The sequence below is a fragment of the Pogona vitticeps genome, chromosome 1 (genome assembly GCF_051106095.1).
Source record: "Pogona vitticeps strain Pit_001003342236 chromosome 1, PviZW2.1, whole genome shotgun sequence".
Classification (NCBI taxonomy): Eukaryota; Metazoa; Chordata; class Lepidosauria; order Squamata; family Agamidae; genus Pogona; species Pogona vitticeps.
This window is the reverse complement of record NC_135783.1, coordinates 120797638-120812598: the sequence shown is the minus strand read 5'-3', so window position 1 is coordinate 120812598 and position 14961 is coordinate 120797638. Positions and strand designations below refer to the sequence as shown.

The window sequence follows — 14961 nt, the reverse complement described above, 5'->3', positions numbered from 1 at the left end:
AACATTATAAGGAAAACCTAACATACCTCTTGTATAGTCTTTACTGTTGTCTGTCTGCAGACATACAAATATGCTAACATTCAGCTGTGCTCATACTTCTTCCCTGTCTTGATATCAGATGTAGATTCTTGAACAATCAAAAGATTAAATAGATATTCCGGGGGAAAATAGTTTTGTTTTCATTTATTTTTTGAGAACTTTTGGGGCTATAATGATATTAACCTTGGGCAAAGCTTGGGACAATTAGGGATATGCCATTTGTTATGTTTTTAATACAAATTCCAGAATTCTCCGTGCAGGGATCCTGCCTGACAGATATTTAAATGTGGCACAGGCCTAGTTCTTCATGGCGCAGGCCTAGTTCTGTCCAGTTTCCTGTTCAAAAAGGTGGCTGCCGCAATACTTGCTGGGAGCTTTCTTTTTGAACAGGAAGCTAAATGGATCTAGGCTTATGCTAGACCGCAAAGCCTTTTTCGTAGATGAGTCACATCTAGGTATCTATATGTGTCAGTCAGTCATGTGGAGTACCCATAATGGAGAATTTTGGTATTTGTAGTTTAAAAAAAAACCAACAAAAATTGGTACATCTGTAGTGATAAATCTCATCAACATACTAATAATCCATAATAGGTTTTAGATTAATTCAATTTAATGGGTGAAAAAAATCTGTAATAACTTCCATAGTTTTATTGAAGGTTAAAATTGTATCTCTTGCATAACATTGGGAGATTTTGATTTGGACTGTTGATTCTACTTGCAGATCATAGTTTTTCAGACATCTTATTAAGTTTCAGTGGGAATTTTAAAGTGTCAACATTCCATTTGGGAAGATAAAATTTAGAGATCATCCAGATTAGGATGCATTTATTACTTATATTAAGGCTGACTCATATTTTTGGTGGCAAGCATGAGCCATGGATTCCCAAGTGTTATCCCCTTGCTACGTGGGAATGAGATTTCATTTTGCAAGAGAGAAGGAGCAGATGGATGTTGGGTACTCAATTCTTTCCATGCTGCTGTTCCCCCCACACTACATTTCCTTTCACCAAATTTAAAAGTATAAATTGCTAAGCCTTCTGTTGTTGAAAAAGATACATTTAAACTTATATCACATAATATAAAAATAGAACCTCTTGCAGGGAAGCCAGATCAAATTTGTTAATTTTTAAAGGTAACTGATAATACAAAAACTTACTATCTTATGGTATTTTTCTTTGTCTTTCTATAGGGATTAAAGACACAGGAGCCTTCATGGATATAGTTGACACATTTAACCATTTAATTCCTACTGAACACTTAGATGATGCCCTATTTCTAGGATCCAACCTGGAGAATGAAGTCTGTGAGGATTTTAGTACAAGTCAAAATGTCTTAGAGGATTCGCTGAAGAACATGCTCAGTGATAAGGACCCTATGCTAGGATCTGCAAGTGCTCAGTTCTGTTTGCCTGTTTTGGATAGCACTGATCCCAATTTCCAGATGCCTTGTTCAACAGGTAACTCTTAATATTTTTTAAGTTTACACAGTTAAGTAGAGCAGCATTGTAGTGTTGTCCCCTTTGCTCTGAAAACATGATTCTCTTTTTTGGCCATGGTATGTGGCTTTGAATCAAAGGTTAAACCACTAGTTGTTCTTCAGTGCAACTGAAATAACTATAATATAAGTGAGAAATGGAGAAGCCTTCCTAGGGCTGTTTGCAATTAGTATTTATTCTACTAATGTAAGGGCATGGTTTGTACCTGTCTTAAGTGATTATAAGTCGTATTCTGCAATTTTAGGCAGATAACTTTTTATTTTATTTTATTTTACTTTTGAATACTGCCTTATAGATTCACAAAATATACTGTGAAATCTTAATTAAACAGTTTGGAAAAGAAAACATATTTCTTGAAGTAACAGTGATGTATCATTTGAACATAAACGTGCTGATACAGTGCAGATCAAAGCACTGACCTGTTCCCCTACATGTCACCAGGTTGTCATCTGTGAAATGGATATAGTATTAATTTTTTTAGGGGCAAATATATGACTTGGTATTTTGTTGTTTCCATAAACTCAAGACAGGTGAATTGATCCCCCTCAGTTTGCTTTTTGTAGAATATGTTTTGGAGCAGTATTTTAGTTCTTGGGCAAATTGCCTTTCTTTTAACATCATTGGTTATCTTGTGGAAGTTGGTATTATATGATTAGCCATCTCTACCATGCAGTCATTTTGGGAATGAGAAAGTCTCCTCCCATGTCATTAATTTTTTGTGAGCCCCCTCAAAAAAATCTCAAAATTCCAAACACAAGGGATCCGATGTGCATGTTCCCCAAAACCATAGAATTATTGTTTCTTTATTCGTTCAGGTATTTCTAGTAGCACACATTGTCTCTTCTCCGTTACTTGAGTTTTGCTTTTTACTATTATTCTAGAAAAAGGTGGAAGGAATTTTGGGACCATTGATGTAGTTGAGCAGCTTAGTGCAACATACATTTAAAGCTCTCAAAAGACACTCTGGTGAAAGATACTAAAGTGTAGAGAATATCAGCTTTGAACAAACAGTTCAAGGAGTCAGTCCTTAACAAGACTTTTATCATTTTGCATTTATGGAACTCTATACTTGAATAGCTTTGAAGGTTTAATATTTCGCAAATTTGTAAACCCAAGTATTTGCAGTCATTGGGGGAGTAGTGAGGGGACTCCGTAACAGTATTTTTCAATTCAGGGTTCATTTGGAATGTAATTTATATCTCAAATATTTCATTATGGAATAGGGATTATAAATTGTAATTCTATATTATGAGATAAGGTGTTAATACATGAAAACGTTTTGTAGAAAAGGTTCAATTGTTCTGGGACTGGCTTTTTAATTTTAAGTTCCAACCCAAGGCTGGAACTTAAAGAAGCATGCATGCATGTGTATATGTGCACATACCCTGGATGTGTGTACGTGGAGGAGGGAAGTAGAATAGGAAACAGCTGAGCAAGCTGCCTAGAAAAGCCTTTGGATGCACAGAGGCACCTTATGATTGCTGACACGTGCAGGAGAGTTTGGCAACGATGGGCAGCTGACATACTGCAAATGCACAAACAAAACACAAAGACACAAAAACTGAAACTGCCTGGCTGCTGGGGGGCGGGGGGGGGGGAGAGGCAGCAGTGTTTTGCCTTCATGCCAGTCTTTTAGCCGCTGGTTCTGGTGTTTGTGCATCTGCTCAGTGAAGAGCTGTCTCCTTGGCTTGATCTTTCCTTGCCTGTTTCCCTAGCCCAGTGATGGCGAACCTTCCCGAGTGCCCAAACTGCAACACAAAACCAACTGATTTACAGTGGTGCCTCGCTTGATGACGTTAATTTGTTCCAGCGAAATCGCAGTAGACAGAAATTGTCAAGCGAAATTTAAAAAACCATTGAAACGCATTGAAAACCATTCAGTGCGTTCCAATGGGCGAAATACCTGCTTGTCCAGCAAAGATCCTCCATATGGGGGCCATTTTCTGGTGCCTGTAACGCGAGGAATCCGTCCCTAACACAGCAGGGAGCCATTTTCTACAGCCAGCGGCCATTTTAAAACACAACAGCTGTTTGCTAATTGCCGTAAAGTGAAAAATCAGTTCCCGAAGCAGGGAACCGATCAACGTTAAGTAAAATCCCCCCATCTAAACATCGTTTTGTGATCGCAAAAGCGATCGCAAAAATGTCAACGTTAAGTGGATTCGTCGTCAAGCAGGGTAATCGTCCAGCGGGGCACCACTGTATTTCAAAGCGTCAACACTGTAAATACTAAGGTTTTAGTTTAGGAAAAAAAAGTGCCCTTGCATTGCAAGGGTTAAATGCTTGTTTTACTTACCAGTCCTCCAATCCCCCTTGGGGCTAGACCAGTAATGATTGCCATTCCAGCCCTCCTCTGGACCAGCAGAAGGGAGTGCCGAAATCTGGAATTGGAGAATAGTTAAGTATTTCTCGATGGTGACTTATGGCTAGCATGCCCACAGAGAGTTCTCTGCGTGCCGGTTATGGCACGCATGCCATAGGTTCGTCATTACTGCACTAGCCCCTTTACCCCGGATCTGGAAGAAGATTTGGGCAAACAGGCGGCAGGGGGCTCCTGAAGGCTTGTCTCCCCCATACCCCACTTTTAGCACAACAACAGCAAGGGCAAGTAGCTGATTAACATGGACAGAGGTGTTCACATGGGGAGGAATCAATTTAAATAAGTTGATTCCACATCCGCATTGAAATAAATGGCCTCTGGTAGAGGAGTAAAAAAACTTCCTGCCACTCCAAAAAGCATGATTCCCGTCAGATTAATCCACTCTTACAGATGTGTATTTTTTCCCCCAACCATTTTTACCGCGATTTAAAAGTGGCTAAACCTGAATTAAATAGGGCTTTTAAAAAATCAATTAGACAATCTATTAACCACTTTATTCTGCAGAGATAAATGCAGTAGTAAGTTCTCCCCAAAATGGAACTCCTTAATAACTGCTTCCATTTACAAGATGGGGGAACAAAATGATGCTGCCAATTGCATGCCAAAAAATTTGCTTGACGTTATAGGGAAACTCTTATGCAGGACATCTCCCTGTGAAGTTGAAGGTGTAGATGAATGAAAAACCGCCTAATATGAACTGGGGAAAAAGTAACCTTGGGCTTTCACCTTTGGATCACTTTTTTAATTAGAATATCTTATTTAAAACTACTTTCAGGGACTGTCTCGGCAACTATATGTTGTGTTTATTGATATCAAAACTGCATTTGATTCTATTTTAGATACTAACAGAGAAAATTAAGCTGAATCTCAGTGTCAGAGCAAATCAAACACTTTTACACTCATACCACTCTAAAGTTCAGATTTGGCATTCGTGTGTAACTGTCCATCGTAGACAAAACCTCAGAAGAAGCTTGTCAAGGCTACAATTTGGCCCTGTTGCTTTTGAACCTCTGTACTGTATAATTGATATGATAGAATAAAGTCATATCAGTACTGCTTTATATGGATGTCATAGTGTTAATGGCTTGTATTCAAATAGACTATAGATGACTCTTGAAATAGTTCAATGTTTCAAGCAAAATCTGCTTAATATGAATTATGGGGGGGGGGAATTAAGGTTTTGGTTTTCAGTTGAAGGGACCCATCCCCATAAAATGTCAGTGAACTGGAAGTTTTTGGAAGAGGAGGTTTGTTTGAAGTATTTTAAGCAAGTGGTGTTTCTATAAAGTTGGGTTTCAAGATAGCTTTTATTAAATTAAACTAAAGATTGAAATAGCTGTATTTGGTGCATCTAGATTTTGTAGAAAGATTGCCCTGATTTGAAAATTTTGAAAATAAAGATATTCCCTCAAAATTATGGATCAGCAGTTGGGGATATGGAAATTTACAATCTAGTCATCCTGCATCAGCTTGAACACTCATCTCTAACAATTTTGTTTGGCTACACAAAAACTGAGACTCCCCGCACATTCTTCTGATAATCCAAGCTCAGCAACTAAACCTAGTGCAAGACTCTCACATGATTTAGCTTTCATCTCTCTGTAAGATGACAGTGGAAATCCTGAAGGAGCATAGAAGAGAATTTTCACCCAACAATTAGTTAATTATTATTTTATAGACCAAACTCACAAGTCATTGGTGAAGTTTAGCTAAAGCTGAAGATATGGGGGGAGAGTACTGCCAGCAGTAGCTGGGCATAGTATTTATTTTGGGCATTTTCTAGAGGTTGTAAGTTTCCACTCCCCAAATTGCTGATGAGGAGAAATAGAAGACTTAATCAGTGCTGTTTACCAGCTCTGTCGTACTCTTTATACATTCTTTTATTTATTCAGTTTATTCCTAGAGTTTATTTTTTCTTTCTTCGTGGTATTATTTTGGAAATTCTTAGAATCCCTATTGAAACCCCCAGGATTGTATTCAGTGGTTTCCCTGAGTTACGGTAATTCCTTTATAGTGGCAACCCTAGATATTGTTATGTGCAGCTTTGTGGAGACACAATCAAATTCTTATCTTACTTTTTTAAAGGGCATTCTTTAGACTTGAAGTGTTGATGGGTAGCCCATCATGTACTACAGTAAAAGGGACTGCAAAAATTATGTGTTAAAGCAATCAAGTGTGCACTTTTTGAGTAATAGGCTTGGGGTTAATTCCAGTCTTTGAGTAGTGGTCTAATTCATGATTTAAATTGCATCCTTCCCACTTGTTATTAGCAGTGAAACTTAAAGTAAACAATTCTTCTAGCTTTAATGCAGTGTCTTGTCTTTTAGTATTCAGTTTATATCATTGCCATCCACTGGTCCCACTCTCACTAGTTCCTCATTTCTGATGTATTCTCTTCAGCTATATTAATTTGTTCCAATTCCTTCTTAGATTACATTAAGTAGTTCACAGTCTTTCTGTTTTCCTCATTGGGCGAGGCTTCTTATACAGTGGTGCCTCGCTTAACGAGTGCACCGTATAACAACGAATTCGCATAGCGATCTGTTTTTTTGGATCGCTAACACTTAACAAAATCACTGAAGCCAGCTTCAGTGCTTTTGAAGGAAGCCCTTTCCGATGTCCGTTTTCGCTCATTTTTAAGTGTCTTACAATGTTTGGAACATGTTTTAAATGGTTGGAATAGTTAGTCCACCTTGTGAAACCTATGTACACTTAGTTTGGCTTTCTTCTGAGTCTTCGTTAATTTTTGGTGATTTTATGTTTTTTCCCTCATTGAAATCCATTGGATGGACTCTAGTGCACAATGTCTTGGATGTAAAAAGCATTTTCTCTGGTGTCTCAGAACACAATTTTTGTCCTTGTGAATAATCCCATTTTTAAAAAGCATATATTTTTTAAAACATAATATTAGATAGAAACAGTTTTACTGGCTGACTATACTAAAACAAAAGGCAGGGGAGAGAAGAGACAAATAAGGGAGTAAGATCTTCCTTCTTTTACTCCCGTATTTATTAATTTTATATATACACTTCATACAAATCCCATCCTGTCATTATGAATGGTGTTAGGTCAGCTAATGCCAATAATAATAATAATAATAATAATAATAATAATAATAATAATAATAATAATAATAATAATAATAATAATAATAATAATAATAATAATAATAGCAGGAAATCTATTGAAAGAGGTGAATAACATTCAGTGTCCACTATTTAAAATTTATTTCAGCAAAACTGAAGTCAGCTTTGATGGCCCCAAAGCTGTCTGAATAATCAAGCTGCGCTTCTTACTTATAGGAAAGTCAAATGTGATTTACTTTGTTCAAGTAAGCTGCAACTTGAGTACACCTATTTAAATCAATGGAATTTATGGAGGAGTTGACTCATGAAATCCCCAAGGATTCAGTGGACCTACTCCGTGACTTTGTATGCTAAGCAACAAAATTTCAGCAATTGGGCTGAATCCAATTCTTGTTCCCAGTTTGACACACATAGTGAATTAGTGGGACTTCTGTAAATCCCTTTGATTAAGTGTGCCTCCCCTACTTTGAACTGACAAATAGCTTAGATGATAGAGTTAAAGGAAATTTTTTAAAGTCCATGATGAATCTGATCAGTTCTCAAACATAAATATTTACATTTAGCCTATTAAATAGAAACATTTTGATTAAGATACCCCTGTAGTGATCTCTAACATGATCTAAAACCAGTAGAAATAAGTTACCTTCTTAAAAGAATACATAATAGCCCCTCATATATAATACAACTGTTAGAGGTTTTTAGTTGTAAATAATCATTGTTTGGTGAGTGGATCTGCACCATTGTTTTGGAAGAAATATTAATGAAAACAGGACTTAAATTACTCCAGTTTTGTTGCTGCCATTAATTATGATTTAAACATTGATTTTTTTATGACTTTCATAATAATCAATGTGTCTTGTTTTGTGAAGGAATAAAGATATCATCTGGTACTGCGTTCTTCTATTTGCATGTTGTTTTTGATCTTCCACAGATTAGGAATGTATTACAAACAACATTTTATCTGTATAGATTTCTATAAGTTGGCTTTGTGACATGTGTACTTGAATCATTTAAAAAATCAAGCTGGATTTCACAACAGATGGTGTACATGATTCCTGCACTGGTTATGACCCCATTGGGTATCACTAAATCTACTGAATTTACTGCTCATCTTGGACTGCAAAATCAAGGAATTGTCAAGCTATATGGGAGGTTGTGGTACATGCAATCCGAATGTTCCATTTGGTGGATCACATTTTCTGCATTCCTGGCATGCACACTTTATATGTGTTCTGACAGAAGGGGTTATGAACGTAACAGGCTGCCTGATCCTGATCATGTTTACATGGGAGTAAATTCCATGAGTTCAGTGAGGCATATTCTAGTTAAGTATGCATAGAGTTTTAGCCTTAAGCTGTGATTGTTAGGCTTTGGGTAGAAGTTCAGCAGACAAATAATCTATTGATAATTATCAAGCTACAGAGGCAGATTAACTCATTCTAGATTTAAAGAAAAAAGAAAAAAAGGCTACTAAAATTATGGATAAAGGAGATTTTCACTTTTGGATCAGCTTTCTCCATTGTTAAATTCTCTTTCTCTTAGGTGGGAAGGGACAGTGAGGGGACAGCTGATCTTTTAAGGACTGAGAGCTTCCTGTGGCATATCAATAAAATGTGAGTCCATTAAAAGTGGTTATGACTCTTTCTGAAGGTCCATGTATGAGAAATATATTGCTCTAGATGACTATTTGTATTACCTTGTGGGAAATCTGTACATCATGCTTCCTAGTCATGCTTTAAATCTTATTTTACCCTTTCATTACCCATCATTTTATTTTAGGTGTCTTCATCTACTTTCATGATATTGTAGCCTTAATAGATCTTTTAAGGTTTAGGATTTTTGTTTTGTTCATTTTTTTAGTTGTTGGACTTGATGATATTATGGATGAAGGAGCTAAAGAATCTGCCCACAGTACAACTGATGAAGATGATCTTTCATCTAACAGGAAATTGAGGGACCAAATGGACGGCACTACACTCAAATCACCAAGAAAGTCTCCACGTTTAATGACACAAGGTAAATTGTTCAGAGGAAATACACTGTTACAGTGGGGCATTTTCTGTACTTTTCATGAAATAACCTGATCGCTGGGAAAGTGTCTGAAAATGTTCATCTGTTATTCAAGGAATCTCTTCAGATATCTACATATAGTTCTATACTGTTATCATTTTATTATTATTACTTACAAACATGTTATACATTTTTATTTACAAATACTTTGAATTTAGTTTTAAATAGCAGCCAGTTAGTATTTGCTCTGAACTTTCTTTGCAGAGGTATTGAGCAATTATTAATATATGAGGATCTAGCTGGCCCTAGTAAGTATTTCCTTGAAAGATTTAGCAGTAATTCTGTGCCTACATAATCAGACAAAGATAACTTCCATTCAAGTATGGATAACAGGTAGCAGAATAGTTTCCTTGGCCATACCTGTAAAGAGTTGAATCGGAATGCATTTTGTTGTTCTCTGGTAAGCCTTTAAGTTGTTTAACATAAAAACTGTGATACTTGATTCTGTAGTGTTTGTATTTTAGTGACTGAAAGTCTTCAAGAATCATTTTGCTTATTCTTCATAACTTGTAGAGATATTTCTTTGAGAATTTTATGAGCAAACTACCCCATATCTTAAACTAGCGTGAACATATGTTTAAGGTTGTTTCAGCTTTTTTTGTTCATAGTGTTAAACTAGAAAGGTAATTTAGTGTAGCGATCAAAATTTTATTCTTAGTGTAATTTATTTTAGGAAAGATGAATAAAAATAGTCAATACCTTTATTTTTCTTTTAATAGAACCAGCACGGAGTTTGAGACAAAGCACGCTAGCCAAGCGTTCAAATGCTTCTCCACCTGTTCCCACAAAGAAGTCAGCTGTGAAATCTGGATCTGCCCAAAAGGGAGGACAGAAACAGCCGGATAGGGGTCAGACAAAACAGGAAGATGGTGTTGCTAAAGGCCATTCAAAAGAAGTAGAGCACAAGAGTGCTGAACCCTGCCAGCAACAAGAGGCATCCAAAGTAACACCACTGACTTCAGCTGATTCAGAACAGGTCAAGAGCTGCAAAGATTCACCTGAAGCAGAAGCAGATTCTGCACAGGAATCTCCTAATAAAGACAAAGCAAGAGGTGCTGCTTATGAAGCAGGAGATTCATCTCACTTACCAGAGACTAGTTCCCCAGCCAAAGAAACAGAAAGTGGCACAGAAGCTGTTTTAGAAAAGGAACATGGTTGCATGTCTGAGGAAGTGACAGTATCTGTTTCTGGAGAGTCAGATAAAGTACAAAATAATTCATTCATTAAAAATGAAGAGGATACGTCTGTGGTTGATGAAAAAATGGACCATAAAACTGTTGAAGAGCAGAGTGAAGCAAAGATGGATGGTGAAAAAAAGGAAACTGGAATGGTTCCTATTCCTGTTGTTACCAGAGCTGATGCAAATGCAAGTGGAATTCAGGAAAACCTTATAATTCATTCTGACATTGTGGAGGAAAAGGCTGAATTCAGTTCTGGATTACAGAATAGTGCAGATATTGATAGTAAAATCAGCTTGCCAGGAGAAGAAAAGCAAGAATCTCTTGAGGATGCTAAAAAGACAGAGTTGAAAGATGATTCCCCTTTAGGTGGTAGTATGGAGTTGAAAGTTTCTTCTCCTTTAGGTAGTAGCGTGGGACTTAATCAGATCCGTTCAAAAAATGATACTTTTTCTACAGAATCAGAAACAAATACTTCAGAAGACATTACAGTTCAAGACATTCCAGCCCAAGGTAAACATCAGGAGGCAAACATTGAAAAAACAGGAGACCATGAGACTGGCGGGTTGCAAGAGGATGGGGTCTCTGGCATTTCATCAAAATGTGTAAAAAATGTTAAGACCAAACACGCCAAGGACAAGAAAAATAAAAATCCAGCTACCCAACAAAAACTAGTTCTTGAAGACCAAGAGGTTCCTGCTAAAAGAAAAATTCTTCCGGGTGTTCACAGACACTCTTCAATAAATCTGAAGCGCCATGCAGAGGAGCAAGGGGATCTTCAGCATTTTCACAAACCAGTGAAAGCTAAGAAAAAAAATGTAGACAAGGATGTGAAGATCCAAAGCTGTGATTCCGGAATAACCCTAAAGAAGCAATCCCATGTCTTAGGGAGACATGTTCCACGGGTCCATAGCCCGGCACATGTACGGAAAATGTCAACAGAGCAAGTAGTTGACAGGTCCTCTAGCCATGATGGTGGCTCAAAAGAAGCCTTGCACATAACATCAGGGCCAGTGCATCACAAACAAGGGCACTTGTCACACCACAACCAGAAACAATTTCAGAAACATCAGCTTCCCAAAACAAATAACTGTGTTAAGGAAGAAGGTGGGAAAAAAGATACCGTGGGAGTTTCTGTTGATTCTTTGAAAGAGGATGAAAAAGAAAAACTGAAGCTTAGAAAATTGGAAAAGAATCTTCAGCCTCGGCAGAGGAGAAGCAGCAAAAGCCTTTCATTTGATGAGCCACCATTATTCATTCCAGATAACATTTCTTCTATTAAAAAAGAGAGCTCAGAACATCTCTCTCCCAGTGAAAGCAAAAGTCCCTGGGTACCTAGTAAACATTGTGGGTTTTGTCGAAAGCCACATGGCAACAGGTGTGTGTGTGTGTGTGTGTTATTGTGCAGTTATTGTGATTTTCAAACAATTAGAAATCTGCTTGTTATGTCCTAGAATCTAGACTATCTTTTTCAAATTAAACAAAAAGCGGGGCTGGGGTTGAGAATGCCTATAATAATACATTGTTGACAATAATTAGACTGTTCTTTTAGCTACACCTTTTTTGAAAATGCAATTAGAGCATGCACAGTGGTTGTGGGCTGCAGACATGACAATCCATAGTTCAGCTTGACTAGGCTGCTGTTGGCATCACAGTGCCAAAAATATGGCGAGTCCCAGTTGTTTGGATGCTTGAGTTAAGGATACATAAAAACCTTTCTTTGGATAGCAACTATGTTTTGTGGAAGAATGTTATTTTTGCTGAACTATGAGTTTTTGATGGGAAAAATTGATTCCCCCCCAAATATCTAAATTTATTGGTTTCTGAGTCATATATTTTGTTTAAAGTTAGTATGTAAAACTTTTAACTAAGTCTACTATATAACTATCCATGATTTACAACAAGCTTCCCTAAGCTTCATCTCTCTCAATATTTTGGCCTGCAACTCCCATCAACTCCAGCTAATACAGCCAACAGTCATGTACAATCAGAGTTCCAGCCTGAAATTTTGTTGACTGTGTTCTACCTATGCAGTGGAAATAATGTCAGCAGCAGCATCAGATTGCCACTCATTAAAGACTTTTTTTTTCCAATTTTGGGATGCACATGACTTTGTCTTACTGCATGTGAGGTGTGTTCACCTTAGGGGAAAAAAAAGGTGTTTTTGCACCTTTTTTCAAGGGCAGGAGGCAGTTTTTGGTCAGCTCTCAAGGGTTGCAGAGTAGAAAAGTGGAAACATTTCATTGAGTCTAATCCTCCAGAGTAGAGTTTTTTGGCACATTGGATGGGGTAGAAGGAGGTGGGGTGCCTTCTGTCCTGGTTCTACTGACAGAAACAAACCAGTCAACAGGGTGGAAAATTAATTGGATTTCACCCCCAGTGTGCCCAAAGAGATGTGCCCAGGGCAAGAGATCTGGGGGGGGGGGAAGGTAATTGAAAGTTCAAATTTTCTGAAGTCGTGTTTTAGTCATTTGTTTCACTACTAAAACATTTTTGGGAACAATGTATTTTTAGAAATGTGTTATCTAAGTCATTGATGGCAACTTAAAATATTTTCTGTACATAGTCCCTTTTTTTATATTAATTTACGGCTGCTAGAAATGGAATAATACCTGCCTTCATCATAAAATATTTAATGATTTTGTATATGTGTGTGTGGGAGGTGCTTTAAAGGTATCGTTTTTGTGTTAAATTTTAATTCCAAACCCATATTACTGGGGAAAAGAGCAGATTATATGTTGATAATATACCAGGTTTTGTGTGTAGCCATAATGGTCTAACAATGGTTAGATCAAGACTGCTATACTTGCAGAGTGGCTTAAAGCCTTAGACAAAATCATGGTCTTGCAGTAACATTTATTTAGTTCCTAAAACTGCTCCACTTATATAAATTAGATGTTGCAAGGTTGATTTGAAGAACAGATGAGGCAATTGTGTGCCCTGAGTTGAATCCTTCTCCTTCTTTCTAATGGAGTATCTCCCTGCATTTGGTGAACCCAAATGCTTTTCTCCTGGCCAGGTTCTAAGATTGGAGTCTGCCTATGGTGAGAAAAAGGGACTTGAGCAGTGATGTCTGGGGAAGTAGCTACCTTGAATTCTATCCTTTTTTGAAAACTTTTAAAATTGGACCTTACTCCTTGAAAAAGACCCAAGTTCAAATAAAGAGTTCTGTTGCATGGAATCTGGTTTCAGCCAAATATTGATCTTACTTCAGTGAATGAAATAACTTCCAAATCCTCAGGGGAACTGAAGTGGGAAAGAAACTATCAGTTGTTGCAACTTGCAGATTATCTCAGTTTAGTACCTTCTTACAATGTTTCCACATTCTCTTGACATGCTTAGAATAGTTCATCCTCTGTACAGTTTTAAAGTAATCTCCGTCTTTACAAATAAAAGTTGAAGACCTTATCCTGTGTGTAATAAGGAAACTAATAAATGGAAATGATTTCTGAGTGTAGGAACATTAAGCTGGTGTAGATGGTAAAGATGGTAGAGAAAGATAAGGCAGGATTGAACCCTGTGATTGCCTGTGTATTTGATTTTCCTGAAGGATTTTGCTGTTTTCCTAGATGAAGCTATGTACAGTGGTGTCTCGCTTAACAATTACCTCGTTAAATGACAAAAACGCTTTACGATGAAGTTCCTATGGGGAAAAAACCAATGTTCCTATGGGGGGGGAAATCGCTTAATGATGATCAGTTCCCTGCTTCGGGAACTGATTTTTCGCTAGACAACGATTTTAAAACAGCTGATCGGCGGCTCTAAAATGGCCTCCCGCTGTGCTTTAGGACGGATTCCTCGCTTTACAGGCACCGGAAAATGGCTGCCCTATGAAGGCTTCGCAAAACGAGCAGGTATTTTGCCCTTTGGAACGCATTGAACTGTTTTTCAATGCATTTCAATGGGTTTTTTAATTTCGCTTGACGAGGATTTAGCTTAACAGCGATTTGAACAGAACGAATTATCCTCTTCAAGCGAGGCACCACTGTATGTGCATTAGAGAGTTTGTTTGTTTGTTTGTTTGTTTTATTCTTTTATTCTTTTATTTCATTTCATTTAAAATATTTTTACCCCACCTTTCTTCTTAAAAAGACCCAAAGGGAAGCATATTAATTAGAATGTATGCATCAGTAACTGTATGTAATACCAGGTTTGCATGAAAAGAATATAAGTTTGTTTACAGGATGTCTTGTTCCTCTAGTGATCCTTATGGCAGGGATCTTCTGCTTGCTAGAAGAGCTATTAGTGTTCTTTCTGCACCTGCAATTATAAAGCCTATGCTTTTTTTAAAAAAATAAACAGATATTTTGTTTTAATCCATGTAGCCTTCAGTGACTGTTCAAAACTATAACCCTCTTTACATGTTGTAAAATGTTGCATAGTGTCACTGGTGCAACAGGAGTGATATCACTGGCAGCAGGAGATTGCAGCTAATTCAAGTTTCTCCTTTGCTTTCCAATTGTTTGCAACTTCATCTCATTATATGTGAGTTGTACACTACCTGAAATTAATAATTGGTGGCAACATTCTACTGTTTGAAACATCACTCCCTTTGTGCTGGTGCAGCTACACAACAGTTTACTGACCACTATCCACATGAAAGTTCCCCGCACAGTCAGAGTAGCAGGAATGGATGGATGTCATGCTTGCGTGACTTGCCCTCTAGCCTTTGGGGGTTCTGAAGGGGCAGCTGGCCTGAGCGCACAGAGGAGA

General features: G+C 37.4%; 1 protein-coding gene across 9 annotated transcripts in view; it reads left to right on the top strand.

The window, feature by feature from the left end:
• The window catches only part of PHF3 (PHD finger protein 3), a 60347-nt gene that overhangs the window by 17865 nt on the left and 27521 nt on the right, over positions 1-14961 (top strand). The window contains exons 1-4 of one of the 9 annotated variants that reach the window (XM_020781821.3): positions 1242-1495; positions 8543-8613; positions 8861-9016; positions 9790-11626. The exons of 1 other annotated variant lie outside the window; for it this stretch is intronic. In XM_020781821.3, the coding sequence (XP_020637480.3) occupies positions 8881-9016; positions 9790-11626 (1973 nt within the window). In that variant the 5' untranslated portion in view covers positions 1242-1495; positions 8543-8613; positions 8861-8880. Of the gene's footprint in view, positions 1-1228; positions 1496-8542; positions 8614-8860; positions 9017-9789; positions 11627-14961 lie in introns of those variants that run through there. 7 more of the 9 variants (XM_078386222.1, XM_020781817.3, XM_073000153.2 and 4 more) reach the window with 7 other exon arrangements.